General features: G+C 43.0%; 1 protein-coding gene and 1 pseudogene across 2 annotated transcripts in view; one reads left to right on the top strand and one right to left on the bottom strand.

Moving 5' to 3' along the window:
• Positions 1–3838: 3838 nt before the first annotated feature.
• The window catches only part of YTHDF2 (YTH N6-methyladenosine RNA binding protein F2), a 32263-nt gene continuing 18633 nt past the window's right edge, over positions 3839–17468 (top strand). The window contains exons 1-4 of the mRNA XM_081226039.1: positions 3839–4180; positions 4676–4700; positions 5272–5351; positions 8230–9816. Of these exons, the coding sequence (XP_081082165.1) occupies positions 4154–4180; positions 4676–4700; positions 5272–5351; positions 8230–9816 (1719 nt within the window). The 5' untranslated portion in view covers positions 3839–4153. The remainder of the gene's footprint in view (positions 4181–4675; positions 4701–5271; positions 5352–8229; positions 9817–17468) is intronic.
• On the bottom strand, positions 14502–15406 carry LOC308613077 (large ribosomal subunit protein eL6-like; annotated as a pseudogene). The gene has a single exon. The product of its transcript is annotated as a large ribosomal subunit protein eL6-like (transcript).

The raw sequence follows: 17468 nt of genomic DNA, 5'->3' as shown, positions 1-17468 counted from the left end.
TTCCAGAGGTCTCAAATGGTTGAACTAGAAGGAACCTCAGAAGTTATTTTAGTCCAACTTCCCTATTTTACAGTCTTGGAAATAGACTCTGGGTAGGAAGTGATTTACCCTCCGTGTCTCCCCTTCCATCTCTGGTTTGGTGCTGGGCCTGTTGCTCTCCTCCTTCTCTTCTTTTTGTTTTGTTTTTTTTTTTGCTTGGCTGCGTCACTAACCAGGGATCAAACCTGTGCCCCCCCCCACAGTGGAATGGAAGCGTGGAGTCTTAACCACTGGACCGCCAGGGAAGTCCCATCTTCCTTCTCTTCTGAGGAAATCCCAGGGACTCCTTTGGCTTCAACTAACATCCCCATACCAGAGACTCCAAGGTTTGTATTTCCAGCTTGATTTTACTCTCTAAGACCAAACCTTTTAATTGTCTACAGAACATTCCTATCTGATGTTTTATGTTCTTCTGAAACCCAACATGTCCAAAGATAAATTGATGATCACAAAATCTCCTCTAGGAGTCCCCATATTAGAAAATGGCACCTCACCCACCGAATCGCTCAAATCAAACTACTAGATATTATGTTGATATCTCCTCCTTTAATGCCCTCCCCACAATCCAATCAATCACTAAGACCTCTCATTTTGCCTCCTAAAATGTCCATTTTGTCCACTTCACTCTGTCTTTATCATCACTATATTAGACCATTATCTTTTGCCTGGACTCGCTGCAATATTCTTCTAACTCCTAGTCTACTCTTTTCTCCCTGAATCTACTTCCCACACTGCAATCAGAGTGAACCTAAACCATAAATCTGAGAATGCTATGCCTCTATTAACCCTTTACTAACTGATCATCGTTTGTTGCTAACAACTAAAGGCCCTATTTTTCTCTTTTCTGCCCATTTCTTGAGTCTCATCTGGTGCCACACTCTCTCTCATTATGCACCAATCACGTTGGCCTTTTTTTCAGTTCTTCACCAGTACCAAGATTCTTCCCCGCCTGGGGCCTTTGCACATATTGTCTCTCACATCCCTTCCCTCCTTGTCTGGTCAATTTCTGGTCATCTTTCAGGTTCTAGCTGAAGCTCAGGACTTCAGGGAAAACTTCTTGGTCCTCTGACTAAGTGAGGTCCGTCTGTGCTTCCTCATTGCACTCTAACAACTGTGAGTGAGCAACTTAAAAAAAAATAAATAAATAATAAATAAATAAATTTTTGGCTGCATTGGGTCTTCATTGCTGTGTGCCAGCTTTCTCTAGTTGCAGCGAGCGGGGGCTACTCTTCATTGCAGTGTGCGGACTTATTGCAGTGGATTCTCTTGTTGTGGAGCATGGGCTCTAGGTGCACAGGCTTCAGTAGTTGTGGCATGTGGGCTCAGTAGTTGTGGCACACGGGCTTAGTTGCTCCATGGCATGTGGGATCTTCCTGGACCAGGGCTCGAACCCGTGTCCCCTGCATTGGCAGGCAGATTCTTAACCATTGCACCACCAGGGAAGCCCAGAAGTGAACTCTTAAGACTTTCTCAAAAACAAAACAAAACAAAACAAAAAAACATTGTTTAGTACCAGGCAGTACATTTGGGCTTCCCTGGTGGCGCAGTGGTTGAGAGTCCGCCTGCCGATGCAGGGGGCGTGGGTTCGTGCCCCGGTCCGGGAAGATCCCACATGCCGCAGAGCGGCTGGGCCCATGAGCCATGGCCGCTGAGCCTGTGCATCGGAGCCTATACTCCGCAACGGGAGAGGCCACAGCAGTGAGAGGCCCGCGTACCGCAAAAAAAAAAAAAAAAGACTTTCTCTCCAGCACATTGCATGGCCTTCAATAAACACTTGTTAGAAGAGGGACTGAGTGCTTTATGCACCTAGTGGCAGAGGTGAAACTAGAATCTAAACTCATTTCTGATACAGTAGTCTTTTCTCAAACCATGAGCAGTTTGCCCCCTAAGATGATATCCCACACTCCAGACTTCCTCTCCCTCTTCCCAGTGATTAAATGTATCAGTCTTGTGTGTTCTGTTCAGGGGCCTATTAAAGCCAATCTGGTGAACTAATCCAGGTTTAGAGACTACCCTTCCCCCAGGATGTCTGTGTTTTAACTGGGAAATCCTGGAGGACAGAAAGTAATCCCAAAGGGACTGATCAAAATTTCAGGCACTATAAAAATATTATTGGAAGGAGGGAATTTTCACTATCATCCCTTAATGGGATTATAGGAAAGAAGTTTACAATGTACCAGATTAACTTTAATGTTTGTGTTTTTTTATTTTTTTGAACTTTATCTTTGTAGCAAACCTGTTAGGTAGATTTTATTATCCCCTTTATCAAATGAGGGAATCTCTGAAAGGTTTAGTAATTTACCTAATGTCGCCAATCTGTTGGGGAGGCCAGTGTTTAGTCACTCCCCCTCCTTGATTATGACTCCTGGTCTAATCCTCTTTTCACCATACCACTGCTGCCTTCAAGGGTAAGTGTAGGCAAGTGCTTACAGTTTACACATAAATCTGGGCCATGGGGTTAACTGGTTAACTTATATTAAAAAAAAAAAAAAAGGATTACTATGTTTCTTCTCTTCCCTTGGTGGGATCTATGCTCTGAACCTGGACTCTGCCAGAAGTCTATCACATTTGGTGCCTGACCTTATTCATTCCAACCATAAATGTGATTATGGGCAGAAAAAATGCGTTGAGCACTTTAAGCAAAATTATGATGCAAAATCCAAGATGCTGTGTTATCATTTATTTTACTACTGAGTCCACCCAAGCCTCCTGTATCCAGGGAGGGGATGGTATCAGGTTGACACTTGAGTGCATTATTTATCTGTTTACTACTATTTGCAATAACAAAAGCTATTAGGAGATGGACTGTCCTGGGATCAAATATCCCTGCAGGAGTCAGGTTTGCCTCTGATTAAAAATGCTTCTGCCCATCCATCTTTTAGATCGCCTCAGGATTCTGGTTCCTGAATACAGGATTTCTCTTGGGGGTGGAGGGACACCATTATGTTCCTCTCAGTGTCAGGCAAACCTTACTATTTAATAGCTTTGTGACCTTGGGCACATGACTTAACCTCTCTGTTTCCTCAGTTATAAAACGGATTGCCTGACAGCTACTTTGAAGATGCTGAAAGCCTTTAATATGTTTGAAAGCACCTAACAACAAAGCCTAGTCTACAGCAGGTATTCAAATAGCATTTATTTCCTTTCTTCCCCAGGTAAGGACTCGTTGAAGGAACGTGTAAAATTTTGTGTGGATGTGTGAAGTGTGTTTTTCTTGGAAATGAAGTCCACAGTTTCACAGATTATCATGGGGGCCAGCGACATCCCTAAAAAAGAATTGTGGATTCTCCTCCCTGAAACGCCAAAGGGTGAATCTCTTTCTCAGGGGACCGAATGTTTTCTGGATATTTTTGTTCTCTGGGCCCTCTTTCTGTAGCCTGCTAACAGAGGAGGATAACCAGGTGAGGGGGCGTCTTTCTCAGGGCAGGGCACCCTTGAACTCTCCCTGAGGGCTCTGTGACTCCTGTTCGTGTTCCCCCCCATATGGGGGTGGGGTGCCATCTGCAACTGGGAAGCAGGTTTATTTTAAGGCCTCTCAGCCTTCGGGGTTCGCTTCTTCAGTGAAAACCCAGCTTTTGTAGGTTCCCCCAAGCTAGAGCTACTCCCCTTCCCTCCAGCTATTAGTCAAAACCTCGTGGTGCGACCCTGGCCGCCCCCACTCTTCTAGGCCCCAATCCCGAAGCGGTGGGGGCGGGGAAGCCGCGCGCGCCGCTTCCGCTCCTCCAGCCCACCAGAGGGCGCTGCGGCCCCACCTCTGCCTTCCCGGAGTGCTTCGCGCCGGGCCCCTTCAGCGTGGGTGAGCGAATGTGAGAGTCAGCGTCGCGCCGTGCGCGCCGTCCGCCTCCGCTGCTCGGCGCCCTTATTTCGGCTGCGAGGGGCGGGCGCGCGCGTAAAGGCATAGAGACGGGCGTTGAGTTGTCGGGCTAGAGCGTCGCCGAGTCGGAGCCGGAGCCCGAGCCGCGCGCCGTGTCTCCGCTGCGTCCGCCAAGGCCCCCGAGTGTCAGGGACAAAAGCCGCCGCCGCGCCGCCTGCTCCCGTCGCCGGGGCTCATCCGCTGCCGCCGCCACCCTGAGGAGAGTCCGCCGCCGTCGCCACCCGTGAGGATCCGAGAGCCATGTCGGCCAGCAGCCTCTTGGAGCAGGTACAGGCCCGGCCCGCATGCCTCGGCCATTGTGTGTGGCGAGAGGGAGCCCGACTAGGCCCGGGCCCGCCGCCCCCGGTCGGGCCGAGCCGAGGCGGCGCCTTTAGCGGGCCTCATTTTGAGGCTCTCAGGCCGGCCGCGCCCAGCGCCTCGCCCTCGGCCCGCTCTCCCCGCTCCTCACTGGGCCTCGGAGACCGCCGGCCGCGCCGCGTCCCCTCCTCTCAGCGGGCCTCGTTTTTCTCTTGTTTCCTTCCCCTTCTTTGAAGCCCTGGTCCCCTCGCGTTGTTTGTGGCGCGGCCCCCCTCCTCCCCCTGGGCCCCGCCAGCGTCGCGCTTCCCCCGCCTCCCATCTTCAGCCTCCCCCTCACCCCATTCCTGACGCCTCTCCTTAGGCCTGCGCCTTTATTCCCGTATCGGTCCCGGCTTTAATTTGTCTCTCCTTTTCCGTTTTTTCTTCGGACGATGTGCTGCTCGGCGACGTTTCCTTCCCCCGCAGAGACCAAAAGGTCAAGGAAACAAAGGTGAGCCCAGCTCCGCCGTTGGCCCCTGGCGGGCGGGGGACCCCGCGTGGGGGGGGCGGGGTCTCCGGGAAGCGCCCCGGGGAGAGGACCTTTCGGAAGCCGCTTAGTTTGCAGGTGCCTCACAGTTAAGTGTTTGACCCTTTCGGTGTGTTCCTGCAGCTGGCGAACAGCTTTGTAGTGAACAAGGAGTAATTCATTAGGGGTGGGGGTGGATTCGGTTTTGAAATGTCCCAGGTCCTTAGTTTCCTGTAGGTCTTAGAAGGCCTTTGTTTTTCATCCTCGTGGATCGCACTCTGGAAGTGCTCACATGTGATGGGGGAGGGGAAGCGGGAGGGAATAGAAATCTAGAGGAGCCAATAAAATGACCTTTTTAGATCAACTTGCTCTGGGTGGAGGGAGACATTTTTACTGACGAACGTTGCTCAGCATTCACTCTCATCTTTATCCTTTCAAAACCCGAACTTATTTGCTCTGTGTAGTATGGTTTTTCTCTGGTTAGGAGGTATTTGATTAATTTGGGAGGTGGATTGTACGATTGAGACACTCCTAATTTGAATTTTTTCTCTTTTAGTACAAAATGGATCTGTACATCAAAAGGATGGATTAAATGATGATGATTTTGAACCTTACTTGAGTCCACAGGCAAGGCCCGTGAGTAGTTAGCCATTTTCATGCTTGATCAGAGGATGCAGTATACCATTATTCTTTCTTTGCTCTATCAGTAAATCTCATTTTCAGGGGATGACTTTCTTAATATCAGTCAATATGTTATAAAACCAGTTGCTACAAATGTCATAGGCTGTTAAGGTTCTTATCTCTGTTGTGAGCAACCATACCATTTTCTGAGGCTAGTACTGATAACATTTTACAGTGTACTAACAGCAACACTTGTTTGAGTATTTCTTCCTCCTTAGCAAGAATGTTAACAGTGCAAAACTTAAGAATACTTTCCGGTGTTAAATGTTTTCACCCCCCAGACATTTTTCTGTTAGGAAAATTGGATTCATACGTGATGGGAAAAACTAACATAAAATCACCTGAACTTTATTCAGTGCTGCAGAACTGAGTATCTTCGTTTTGTCTAGTCACTAGTTAGTGGGTTCTTAGGTTATCAGAACTATTTTGGAGCTGGGTACTCTTTCAAGTTGAGCTCCATCTACATCTGTAAAGAGCAATTTTGTATATATCTGGCTTCTTAGGGGAGCTGTAGTATTTACAAAATGGAGTTGAAGGAAAATAAAATACTGTTGAGAACAGAGATCAAGAATGATGGAATTCCAGTTTTTGCAGTGTAATCTGTCTTCTGATATGAAGGTTAGTTGCATGTAGGTCCATATATGAACATGAACTGTGTACAGAGACTTCTTTGATTTAGCAGTTCTTTTGTGTTACTATCTTGGATCCCAAACACAGTCACAAAGTTGTAACTCACCAGACTAATAAACCAAAAGGAAAATTGACAACACATTCAGAATATCCTAAAAGATGAAAAAGTTTGTGGAACATTTATATAAATTCTGAACAGATGGTGTATGATACGCATAACAGTCTTGAATAACTTGACATTAGTGCGTGCGCATGTTTGGGCCTAATGCTTACATAAAACTTTTTGATGCCTTGTGTAGAATTTTCTGAATTGAAAGTGTAGAAACCGCTTAAGCAAGTGATTAGAAAAAAGTTTTTGCAGAAGACAACTAGTTAATCAGGAAAAGTAGGGAAGGAAGTAGAGGAATGAACTATTAATGGGTTCTTGCTCTTGAGGTAGTTTGCTTACATAATCATTATAACAAGGAGAGTGGGAGCATTTGGAAACATAATTCTAGGTAGTTCTTGTGAAACATTGTGTAATTCAGATTTTTGAGCTCAGGGGCATGTGGGAACCTGCCAGTTCAGGTGTAGGCATTTAGTTCTATAGTGGCATAACCTGTGATATTAAGTGTGTTTGTTTTTTATTTGTTAAGTAAGCTAAAGCTTAAAATATTTTTGAAAAATTTGGGGGGGAAATATAAATTTTGGTTGAATAGACATAATCTGAGACTGTAGTCTGTCAAGGCTATTTCATCTACTTTTTAACCAGTTTTTTTTTTTAATTTTTGGATTTTATTTACTTTTTTATTCAGCAGGTTCTTATTAGTTTAACCAGTTTTTCATCACCTTATATTGGAATAATTCTTCAGCCTTAATCTATTAAGGCTGGACTGAATTTCTTATTCATAATGGATTTGGGGCTGTTAAAATTATAACACTGTCTTCGAGAAATAGACTTCTCTTAAACTTGAGGGTATATGTGAAAGACTTAGGTTTTTAAAAGAAAATTTAGAATTGGCAGAGAGAAGCACCACCATTTTATCAAACTATATTAGTTGAAATATTTAATCTTCAGGAGATGTGTTTTAGTGGCTAGGAAGAAGTACTATTGGCTTTGGTAATACACGCTTAAGGCCTGACATAGTTACGGTCATCCGGGTCTCTTAAGAACAAAACTCCCTATTGACTAGTTAGTGGATTCTTAGATACCAGAGCTGTTTTGAAGTTAAAGTAGCCTATTTTTGAGTTGAGCTGAGTCTATATCTATAGAAACCAATTCTGTGTATCTCTGGCTTCTCATTTAAGGGAGTACTTTGTGAGTTATAGGATTTATAAAAAAGAACTGTCAGTATAAATGAAAGTAAGAATGTTTCTGCAATGTAATCTATCTTCTAACGTGAAGACTAGTTGCGTATAACTATTTCTGGTTGTCATTCTGAAGGATGATTCCTTTTTTAAAGACGTGGACTGTACTGTGTCTTTAGAATTATATTCCTGTTTTTAATGAAAAAGTTAGGTGTGCATTTTAGCTTACGGCCTTAACTTTTATAGGTGAAGCAAAACAGGTAGCAGCATTTTTTTGGTTTTGAATCCTCTGGGAGCCAGTGTGCATTTTCTTTCCGGGTTATACTTAAATAGTGGCATCTCTTGATGTTCCCAGATGGTTTGCCGGGAGGCTTTACTATAGAGTAGGTGTACTGAACCTTGATTTTTGGTTTATGGTTGAGGAATGGCTGCACAGATTTTTGGGATAGAACTTGAAATTTCCAGTTATTTTTGTTTTATCTATTATATGGTAAGTTTTAATAGGAAACTCTTGTGAATATTTTTTTTCTGCCAATATTCCCACTCTTTCAGTCCAGAGATAGTGGTTTTAATGAAGGCATCATCTCAGTACATCTATAGAGGAAGACTTAAACTTAGTGAGATGACGGGTTTTCCTTTTTCTGAATTGTAGCACTAAAAGGTAAGGCTGGTATTTAGTGTATGTCAGTTTAATTTTAAATGTTTAAGCAGTTCAATTATTAAATCAAAGTATTATCTAAGTCTATAAAAATAGCAGCAATTTTATGGGAAGAGACCATCTGAAAAGGTCACTTTCCTTTTTTATGGTGACGACTGAAATATTTGAATTGTGTGACTAATTGGGAGAGGAAGTGTCCTGGTCGTTTTATGTATTTTTGTGTTTAGTTTTAATTAACCCTTTTTTCTTCTTCCACAGAATAATGCATATACTGCCATGTCAGATTCCTACTTACCCAGTTACTACAGTCCCTCCATTGGCTTCTCCTATTCTTTGGGTGAAGCTGCTTGGTCTACTGGGGGTGACACAGCCATGCCCTATCTAACTTCTTATGGACAGCTGAGCAACGGAGAGCCTCACTTCCTACCAGATGCAATGTTCGGACAACCAGGAGCCCTGGGTAGCACTCCATTTCTTGGTCAGCATGGTTTTAATTTCTTTCCCAGTGGGATTGACTTCTCAGCTTGGGGAAATAACAGTTCTCAGGGACAGTCTACTCAGAGCTCTGGATATAGTAGCAATTATGCTTATGCACCTAGCTCCTTAGGTGGAGCCATGATTGATGGACAGTCAGCTTTTGCCAGCGAGACCCTCAATAAGGCTCCTGGCATGAATACTATAGACCAGGGGATGGCAGCCCTGAAGTTGGGTAGCACAGAAGTTGCAAGCAATGTTCCAAAAGTTGTAGGCTCTGCTGTTGGTAGCGGGTCCATTACTAGTAACATCGTGACTTCCAATAGTTTGCCTCCAGCTACCATTGCTCCTCCAAAACCAGCATCTTGGGCTGATATTGCTAGCAAGCCTGCAAAACAGCAACCCAAGTTGAAGACCAAGAATGGCATTGCAGGGTCAAGTCTTCCACCACCTCCAATAAAACATAACATGGATATTGGAACTTGGGATAACAAGGGTCCTGTGGCAAAAACCCCCTCACAGGCCTTGGTTCAGAACATAGGTCAGCAGCCAACCCAGGGGTCTCCCCAGCCTGTAGGTCAGCAGGCTAACAGTAGCCCACCAGTGGCTCAGGCATCAGTAGGGCAACAGACACAGCCATTGCCACCACCACCACCACAGCCTGCCCAGCTCTCAGTGCAGCAACAGGCAGCTCAGCCAACCCGCTGGGTAGCACCTCGGAACCGTGGCAGTGGGTTCGGTCATAATGGGGTGGATGGTAATGGAGTAGGACAGTCTCAGGCTGGATCTGGATCTACTCCTTCAGAACCTCACCCAGTGTTGGAGAAGCTGCGGTCCATTAATAACTATAACCCCAAGGATTTTGACTGGAATCTGAAACATGGCCGGGTTTTCATCATTAAGAGCTACTCTGAGGACGATATCCACCGTTCCATTAAATATAACATCTGGTGCAGCACAGAGCATGGTAACAAGAGACTGGATGCTGCTTATCGCTCCATGAACGGGAAGGGCCCCGTTTACTTACTTTTCAGTGTCAACGGCAGTGGACACTTCTGTGGCGTTGCAGAAATGAAATCTGCTGTGGACTACAACACATGTGCAGGTGTGTGGTCCCAGGACAAATGGAAGGGTCGTTTTGATGTCAGGTGGATTTTTGTGAAGGACGTTCCCAATAGCCAGTTGCGACACATTCGCCTAGAGAACAACGAGAATAAACCAGTGACCAACTCCAGGGACACTCAGGAAGTGCCTCTGGAAAAGGCTAAGCAGGTGTTGAAAATCATAGCCAGCTACAAGCACACCACTTCCATTTTTGATGACTTCTCACACTATGAGAAACGCCAAGAGGAAGAAGAAAGTGTTAAAAAGGTAACCAGCTTACCCTTCTTAAGACGTTAAAGGAAGGAGAAGGAACTAGAGAGAACAGGAGAGGTATTATACCGAACCATTAATAAAAGCTTTGAAAATAACACAAGTATCACTTAACAGTTCAAGCCTTAATGGAGAATAATTGGTCTTATTATTTGAACCTTAGTGTGAAAGAATATGGGAACATTAATGGAGGACAGAAATGTGGGCTTAAGTTAACGGAAAGCAGAAACAACCATAGAGAAACTGGCTTTACACGATGCAGAAAGAGGTGAAGAATGAGTCTGAAAAAAACACAAAGGGAATAATTGAAGTGATAGAAACATAGAAATGAAAGTAGGAGAAGATAGAGGCTGTAATGTGGCAGAGAAAAAGATAATTCTGTCGGAATTAACTTTTGGCCTTGCTGGGGTACTGTGGTTATTTTCAAGAGTTGGTGTGTCACCAAGCCCTGACATTTCTGCCTGCCTGCTGACAACTGGCAGCGTTAAGAGGATGTTTTTCAGACCTTTCTTCCTTCTGTCTTTTGTAGTATTCTGCTTAATCACTTTTTTTTTCAAAATCTTTTTCCCATTAGAAAAGGTAATTATATAAAACTTGGAAAGCAGATCATCCGAAAAAGCTGGCCTCTTGCTCTTAACATTTGGTTGTATCCCTAAAGATTCACTTTCTCTTTTCCTCTGTAACAAGTGGGAATCTTGGACAGAGAGCTAGGGAATAGTTCCAAAGTAAAGAGTTGAATTTACTTGAAAGGGTTGGTAATGCTTGATCCCAAGTATTGAGTGTAAACTCTAGGACCATAAGAAAATGATAAAATACTGGTTGGGGCAGATCATATTATCCAGAAGTTAGACATGTTGAAGTATAGGAAGTAGGTGAAAAGATAATGGCAAGGAGAAAATGTTTTTAAAACATATGTATATATTAATGATAGAATCCTGAGTGGTTAGCTTCAGATGTAAAATAAACAAAACCTAACAGACTTAATGTAAATACATTTTCCTTGAATTTGTCATTAATTCATAGGGATCTTATGTAATTGATCTAGGACCTGAGGCACTTGTTATGCCTCTATAAGGACTTATTCCTTTGAGCAGTGGGAGGAGGACTGCTCAAAGAAGTAAGTTTGCTCTGGTAGATTCTTGACCTCCATAACACAGAATCAGAGGTCCATAGTTGTCTAACTAAAAGCAGGATGGTTGACTGTTTTATTTTTGGCTGCATTGGGTCTTCGTTGCTGCTTGCGGGCTTCCTCTAGTTGCGGTGAGCGGGCTTCTCATTGCACTGGCTTCTCTTGTTGTGGAGCATGGGCTCTAGGCGTGCGGGCTCTAGGGCACAGGCTCAGTAGTTGTGGCACACGGGCTTAGTTGCTCTGCGGCATGTGGAATCTTCCCGGACAAGGGCTCGAACCCGTGTCCCTTCCATTGGCAGGTGGATTCTCTTAACCCCTGAGCCACCAGGGCAGCCCAGGATGGTTGACTCTTTGTCTTCCAGTGTGTACAGACAAATAAGAAATAGAGGTATACTTGTCAGTGATGCTGAAAGTATTGGGGAGATAGAGCCAGGTTACTGGAAAGTTGGCTGTCAGAAAAAACTTGGTACTTTTTAGTTCTTTAAACTCTTCCCCTTTCCTAGAGTTTAACAGTTTAACTTAAAATCCTCCAGAATCTATAGAAAAGAGATATTTGATTATTTCTGCCAAACATCTGAAAGGCTCTAAAGATGTCTTAACAGGCTTCTGTTTCTAGAGGAACAAGGAAGGAAGCTGTGGCCTTCTAGGCATCATGTAGTGGCATAGCAGATTATGAACGTGTGTGGGGGCATCCAGGTACTTGGTTTAACTACTTGAAATATGCATAGTATTTGTCACATATTAAGAATCTGCTTACTTTCATCTGCAAAGTTCTGTCCTACATCTTGTGATTTAAAAGCAAGAAGGCAAAGATAGGAATATTTTTTGGAATGTGCAGCATACCCGCTAAAATAAATTTGTATTTGTTAGAACTAGTGGGAAAGCTTGTGTTTAAAAGTGAAGTAGCAAGTCTGAGGATTGTTAATTTGTGTGCACTTTTAATCAAGTATACATCTGTGTTAAATTCACTTGAGTGGTTCAGTGAATGATAAAACTTCATAAGTAGGTGTAAGATTCATTGACTAGCCTTGTGTTTTCAGTGAGTGTAATAATAATCAAGGTTTAGGGTCTTTGTTAAGCTAACTAATGGTTCTTAAAACCGTTCTGTAAAGACTTTTGATGAATGAGTATCCTAATTGTTCTGAGGCTGGTGAACAAACCACCAAAAGTAAAAACTTAAAAGCTTCAATTGTACTTGTGTCAGATTACTTTTTTTTTTTTTTTTTTTAATTTATTTTTGGCTGCGTTGGGTCTTCATTGCTGCGCGGGGGTTTTATCTATTTGCGGTGAGCCGGGGCTACTCTTCTTTGTGGTGCGCAGGCTTCTCACTGTGGTGGCTTCTCTTGTTGTGGAGCACGGGCTCTAGGCGCGTGGGCTTCAGTAGTTGTGGCTCGCGGGCTCTAGAGCTCAGGCTCAGTAGTTGTGACACTCGGGCTTAGTTGCTCTGCGGCATGTGGGATCTTCCCGGACCAGGGCTCGAACCTGTGTCCCTGGCATTGGCAGGCTGACTCCTAACCACTGCGCCACCAGGGAAGTCCCTGTCAGATTACTTTTTAGTTTATTTTCTTTAAGAAGAGCTTGCTGGGGTTTCAGGAAGGTCCCTGTGATTGCTTCCAAACCCAGCTACCTTTTCAGTCAGTATTGCCTTACTCCTGTGTTGCCCACTGTTACCCTTTAACATCCTTACATAACTGACTGTAAACTGTTCTTCCCGTTTTTATTAGGCTTCCAAGACAAAACAAGTTTCATGATAATGGGACTGATAGCTCATTGAAGCATTGACTCCCTTAAGTGGGGTGTTTGTATGTGTGCCTTGGTATTATTTACAAGACTGAAAAAAATCTTCCAGCCAAATGGAAACTCAGTAGGGAAATACTTAAAACTTCATCCTGAAAATGATGTCACAGCTGTTCTAAAGTTCCGTGATTGGGCGTGTTTCTTGGCAGAACACACTGAAGCAGAACTACAGCCATTTTTGCCTTGTTCTGTCACACGATCTAATTCAATACCATAGAACCTTCAAGATCTGTCTGGCTTGGATATTTTGGATCTGTCTGGCGTGACACTTGCAGCAAATTTTAGTGACTTCGTTTACTTTGTTGTATACTTCAGATACTATTTTGTAAACTGCTTTCTGCATTTATTTAGAACTTTCCTCTAATTGTTATTTCTTCTGTGACATCACTTTTTAAAAATTTATTTTATTTTTGTTTGCGTTGGGTCTGCGTTGCTGCGTGTGGGCTTTTCTCTGGTTGCGGCGAGCGGGGGCTGCTCTTCCTCGCGGTGCGCAGGATTCTCGTTGCAGTGGCTTCTCTTGTTGAGGAGCATGGGCTCTAGGTGCGTGGGCTTCAGTAGTTGTGGCTCACGGGCTCTAGAGCGCAGCCTCAGTAGTTGTGGTGCACGGACTTAGTTGCTCCGTGGCATGTGGGATCTTCCCAGACCAGGGCTGAAACCCGTGTCCCCTGCATTGGCAGGTGGATTCTTAACCACTGAGCCACCAGGGAAGCCCTGTGACATTACTTTTTTTTTTAATTTTTTAATTTTATTTAATTTATTCTTTTATACAGCAGGTTTTTATTATCTATTTTATACATATCAGTGTATATAGGTGTGACATCACTTTTGATGGCTTCATAGTATTCTATCAAAAATTTATTGTAGTTTACCAGTCCCCATTACTGAATATGTCAGCTTCTTTATAATTTTTTTCCAGCTAAAATAACACTTGTAAACATCCTAAGATATAAATATTGATTCATACCTATCCTTAAGTGCTGTGTCAAAGGATATATGCTTTTTGAAGGTCTTGCCTGTGCTATATATTGCCATATGAGCTTTTCTCTTAAAATTTTGTTGTTGTTGAGTATTACTGTCAGCTATTCAGAAGATGATGGCAGTCAGTTAATCTTTTTCTCTGTCTCAACTTTGGAATAGTGGGGCATAAAGGGAGAGGTACTCCCTGCAATAGTGATTTTTTTTTTTAAAGAAACCTCGTAAAATAGTTGGTTTAGTTTTTTTTTTCCCCCCCAATATTTATTTATTTGGTTGTACCCGGTCTTAGTTGCAGCAGGCAGGCTCCTTAGTTGTGGCTTCAGGGCTCCTTAGTTTGCCACACGCGGGCTCCTCATTTGTGGCATGTGAACTCTTAGTTGCAGCATGCACGTGGGTCTAGTTCCCTGACCAGCGATTGAACCCGGGCCCCTGCATTAGGAGTGCGGAGTCCTATCCACTGTGCCACCAGGGAAGTCCCTAGTTGGTTTAGTTTTGTCTTATCTTTCTAGCTTTTTAACTTTAGTTAAAAATAAGATAGTCTAGTAGGGGAGACTAAGGGCTGTGTAATTCTCTTAAAGTCTAGCCCAACATTAGACTCAGTCAGGCACTTGGGTAAAGATTTTTCTGAATAACTGGAAAGCTAAGGGGAGATTTAGGAGAGACAGATCTAGAGTAAATATTACTATAGTGACAACAGCTTAAGGTGTATATTTTTAAAAATTTCATTGCTATTAAGTGAGAATAGCAGGATTTTTTTTTTGGACCGAATTATTTAATTTGGTTCTTTGTAAGAAGTTTAGAACACTACTTTGTGAGGATAAATTCCGTTTGTAGGAGCGAACACAGAGCGTAGGTAACCCTGGAGTTGAGGAACAGCTTTGATTCTTCGCAGAATTTGTGAGTCCACAGCTTTCTGATCAACCTTCCGCTGCTCTGTAATCTCGTATTTCTCTCTGTGTCGAAGATCTCACCTTCCTGGTGCCTGGGCTTACGCAGTTTCTTCTTCTTGAAGTAAGCATCAGTGAGATGTTCTGGGATTTTCACACCACTGACATCAATTTTGGTGGAAGTGGCAATGACAGATTTCTGGTGTGTTCTCCACAGAGGAACTCGATTGAGGGACAGAGGCCCAGACATAAGTAGCAAGCCACTGCTCAACTGCTTCAGGAAAATGACCCTTTTGCTTCTGTGGCACCCAGTGAGGATAATCAGAACGGTCCCAGGAGGGATGCTAGCGTGCAGTTTTCTCACATGCTTACTGAAGGGTTTTTTGCCGTGACTCAACAGCTTTAGAGGCACATCTTCAGTAGAATAATACCTAGGCATTTTGTGAAGTGTAACCACCCAGGTACCACCATTCTTGTCACCACCAACTGGTTTTGTGACAGTAGCAAGAACCTTCACCTTCTTTTTCTTTTCAACCTTGGATTTAGCTGCTGAATACTTCCTCTTGTACAAGGCCTTTCTGCAATACATAGCCGATCGGGAATATCTGCCAATTCCTCTGACCAGGACAGGGTTTTGGCTGCAATGGGGCTTCCCCTTCTTAACCTGCTTCACCTTTTTAACCTTGCCACCAGCATCAGCCTTCTTGGCTTCAGGTTTTTTCTCCTTAGTATCTGGCTTCTCAGCCTTTTCACCCGCCATCTTGCAAGATGAGAACTCAGGATTTCTTTACCTTTAGGATTATTCTGATTTTCAAGCAGAAGACCTAAAAATGGTGACTTGGAGTGTGTTTGGACATACTGAAAATTATTATGGTGTTTAAGAATTGAGATGAAGCTATCTATCTTTTCTTCGAACAACTTTACTGTGTGCTAGACACTACAGAGAAACCATGTATGTATTGTCACGGAGCCTTATATTAGTGACAAGAAACAATACAAAATGAAAAGTGTTTTCTCAAGGTATGCACAAGGTGCCAGTTTGGAAGCTTGAAGATTGCCTAACCCAGCTTGGGGTGTGGGTTGATTGATCATAGAAGGATCTTGCAAGAAGTGATCTCTGAGCTGAGCCTCGGAAGATGTATAGAAGATAGCCAAAGGTGTTTTGAGAAGAGTGAACATGGTTCAGAACAGCCTAAATCTGTATAGATAATAACACTGTAGAGATAATAAGTTGGAATAGGAATTCCTGTACAGTTCAAGAACAAGTCTAATTGGAGTTTGTGGAGTGGGTTTCCAGGAAGGGAAGTTTGGAGATGAGATTAGGAAAAGGGAGTTAAATGAAATGTTTATGCAGTTAGTTGGATATAGAAGGAATCTACTGAGAGAGAGACAAAGTTGGCTTAAAAAAAGGTACTAGAGTTTAAGAGAATGAGGAGTAAGGTCTAATTTGAGCTAGGATGGCGGAGGTCCTTGATGTAAGTAAGCTTCAGTGAAAGGCATTGGGAAACTTGGAGAAGTAAAGGTGAACCTGTACTTCGTAATAATATGTATCATTACTGTATATTTTTATTTTTTTTTTTTTGCGGTAGGCGGGCCTCTCACTGTTGTGGCCTCTCCCCTTGCAGAGCACAGGCTCCGGATGCGCAGGCTCAGCAGCCATGGCTCACGGGCCTAGCCGCTCTGCGGCATGTGGGATCTTCCCAGACCGGGGCACGAACCCGTGTCCCCTGCATCGGCAGGCGGACTCTCAACCACTGCGCCACCAGGGAAGCCCATCATTACTGTATATATATAGCTCACTTCTTCCTGCAATGTGCTTTATACATGTTATCTTATTTCTCATCGTAGTGTTTAGCTTAGTAGAGATGATTTATATGGGGAATATGATAGCTGTTACCAAATGATCCTTCATGCTAGTGACAGCACTGGAACCAATAGGTAAAGGTTAAAGGGAGGGAGATTTTTGTAAATAAAGGGGGAACTTTCTAAAAATGGAGTCTTAGTCACAGGAGGGTTTCAAGAAGAGACTAAAAGAACTTTTATTAGGTAAATTGTAGAGAAGAGTCACACGTGGGGTAGTTTAGATCAGAGAAACCGCGGAGTAGAAGAGGATTAGGTGGCCCAAGATAACATTTGAGGTTCATGGAGAGGAATTGATGGTACAAAACAGGTCCTTTTAGTAAGACCTTATTTTTGTTTGTGTTCTATAATTTCTGACCTAAATACTAATTACATATAAAACATAAGAAAGGACTTGAGAACAGAAGGAGATAGATGACAGATAGGATTTGTGGATTCTCATTGAATCTTAGTATAGATTAGGTGTTTGGGTAGTTATTCATTAATATATTTACTGTGTAATAATGAAAAAAATTATTACCTAAAATGTAATAAAGACTTAGCAAAGGAACATAGAAGTGATTACTTGAGAAATGTTTCCTTCAAAAAAAAAAATCTAGTTTTCCTGTAGTGTTGGCACAAGTAATATTTCTCTTTATATAAGGAAGTTTTTTTTTTCCTTACAGCCATCTTTTTCCTCCTAACCCTTTAACTTGGGCATTTAGTCCCTTGTTTACAAATGTTTGAGGTAATCATCTTGGCTCCATTTTCAACTTTAGAAAAAAATTTAAAATATCCAAGTTTTAGTGATACAAAAATCAGAAAAGAAAGAAACATCACTTTAGCCAAATATATTGTTTTCTTACTATTAAATCTTTAGGAAATAAACGACCATGCAGTATTGTTCTTTCCATTTAACAGTACTCCACTCCACCACTGTTTTAAATTGCTTCTTCAGAGCTAGTGAGTGGGCATCCTGTTTTAATCAGGATGGCAAACCTGAACGTTTTGTAAAATTCTAA

Source organism: Mesoplodon bidens (genome assembly GCF_964165515.1).
Source record: "Mesoplodon bidens genome assembly, chromosome: 2".
NCBI classification, from domain to species: Eukaryota; Metazoa; Chordata; class Mammalia; order Artiodactyla; family Ziphiidae; genus Mesoplodon; species Mesoplodon bidens.
This window is presented reverse-complemented; position numbering and strand designations above follow the sequence as displayed.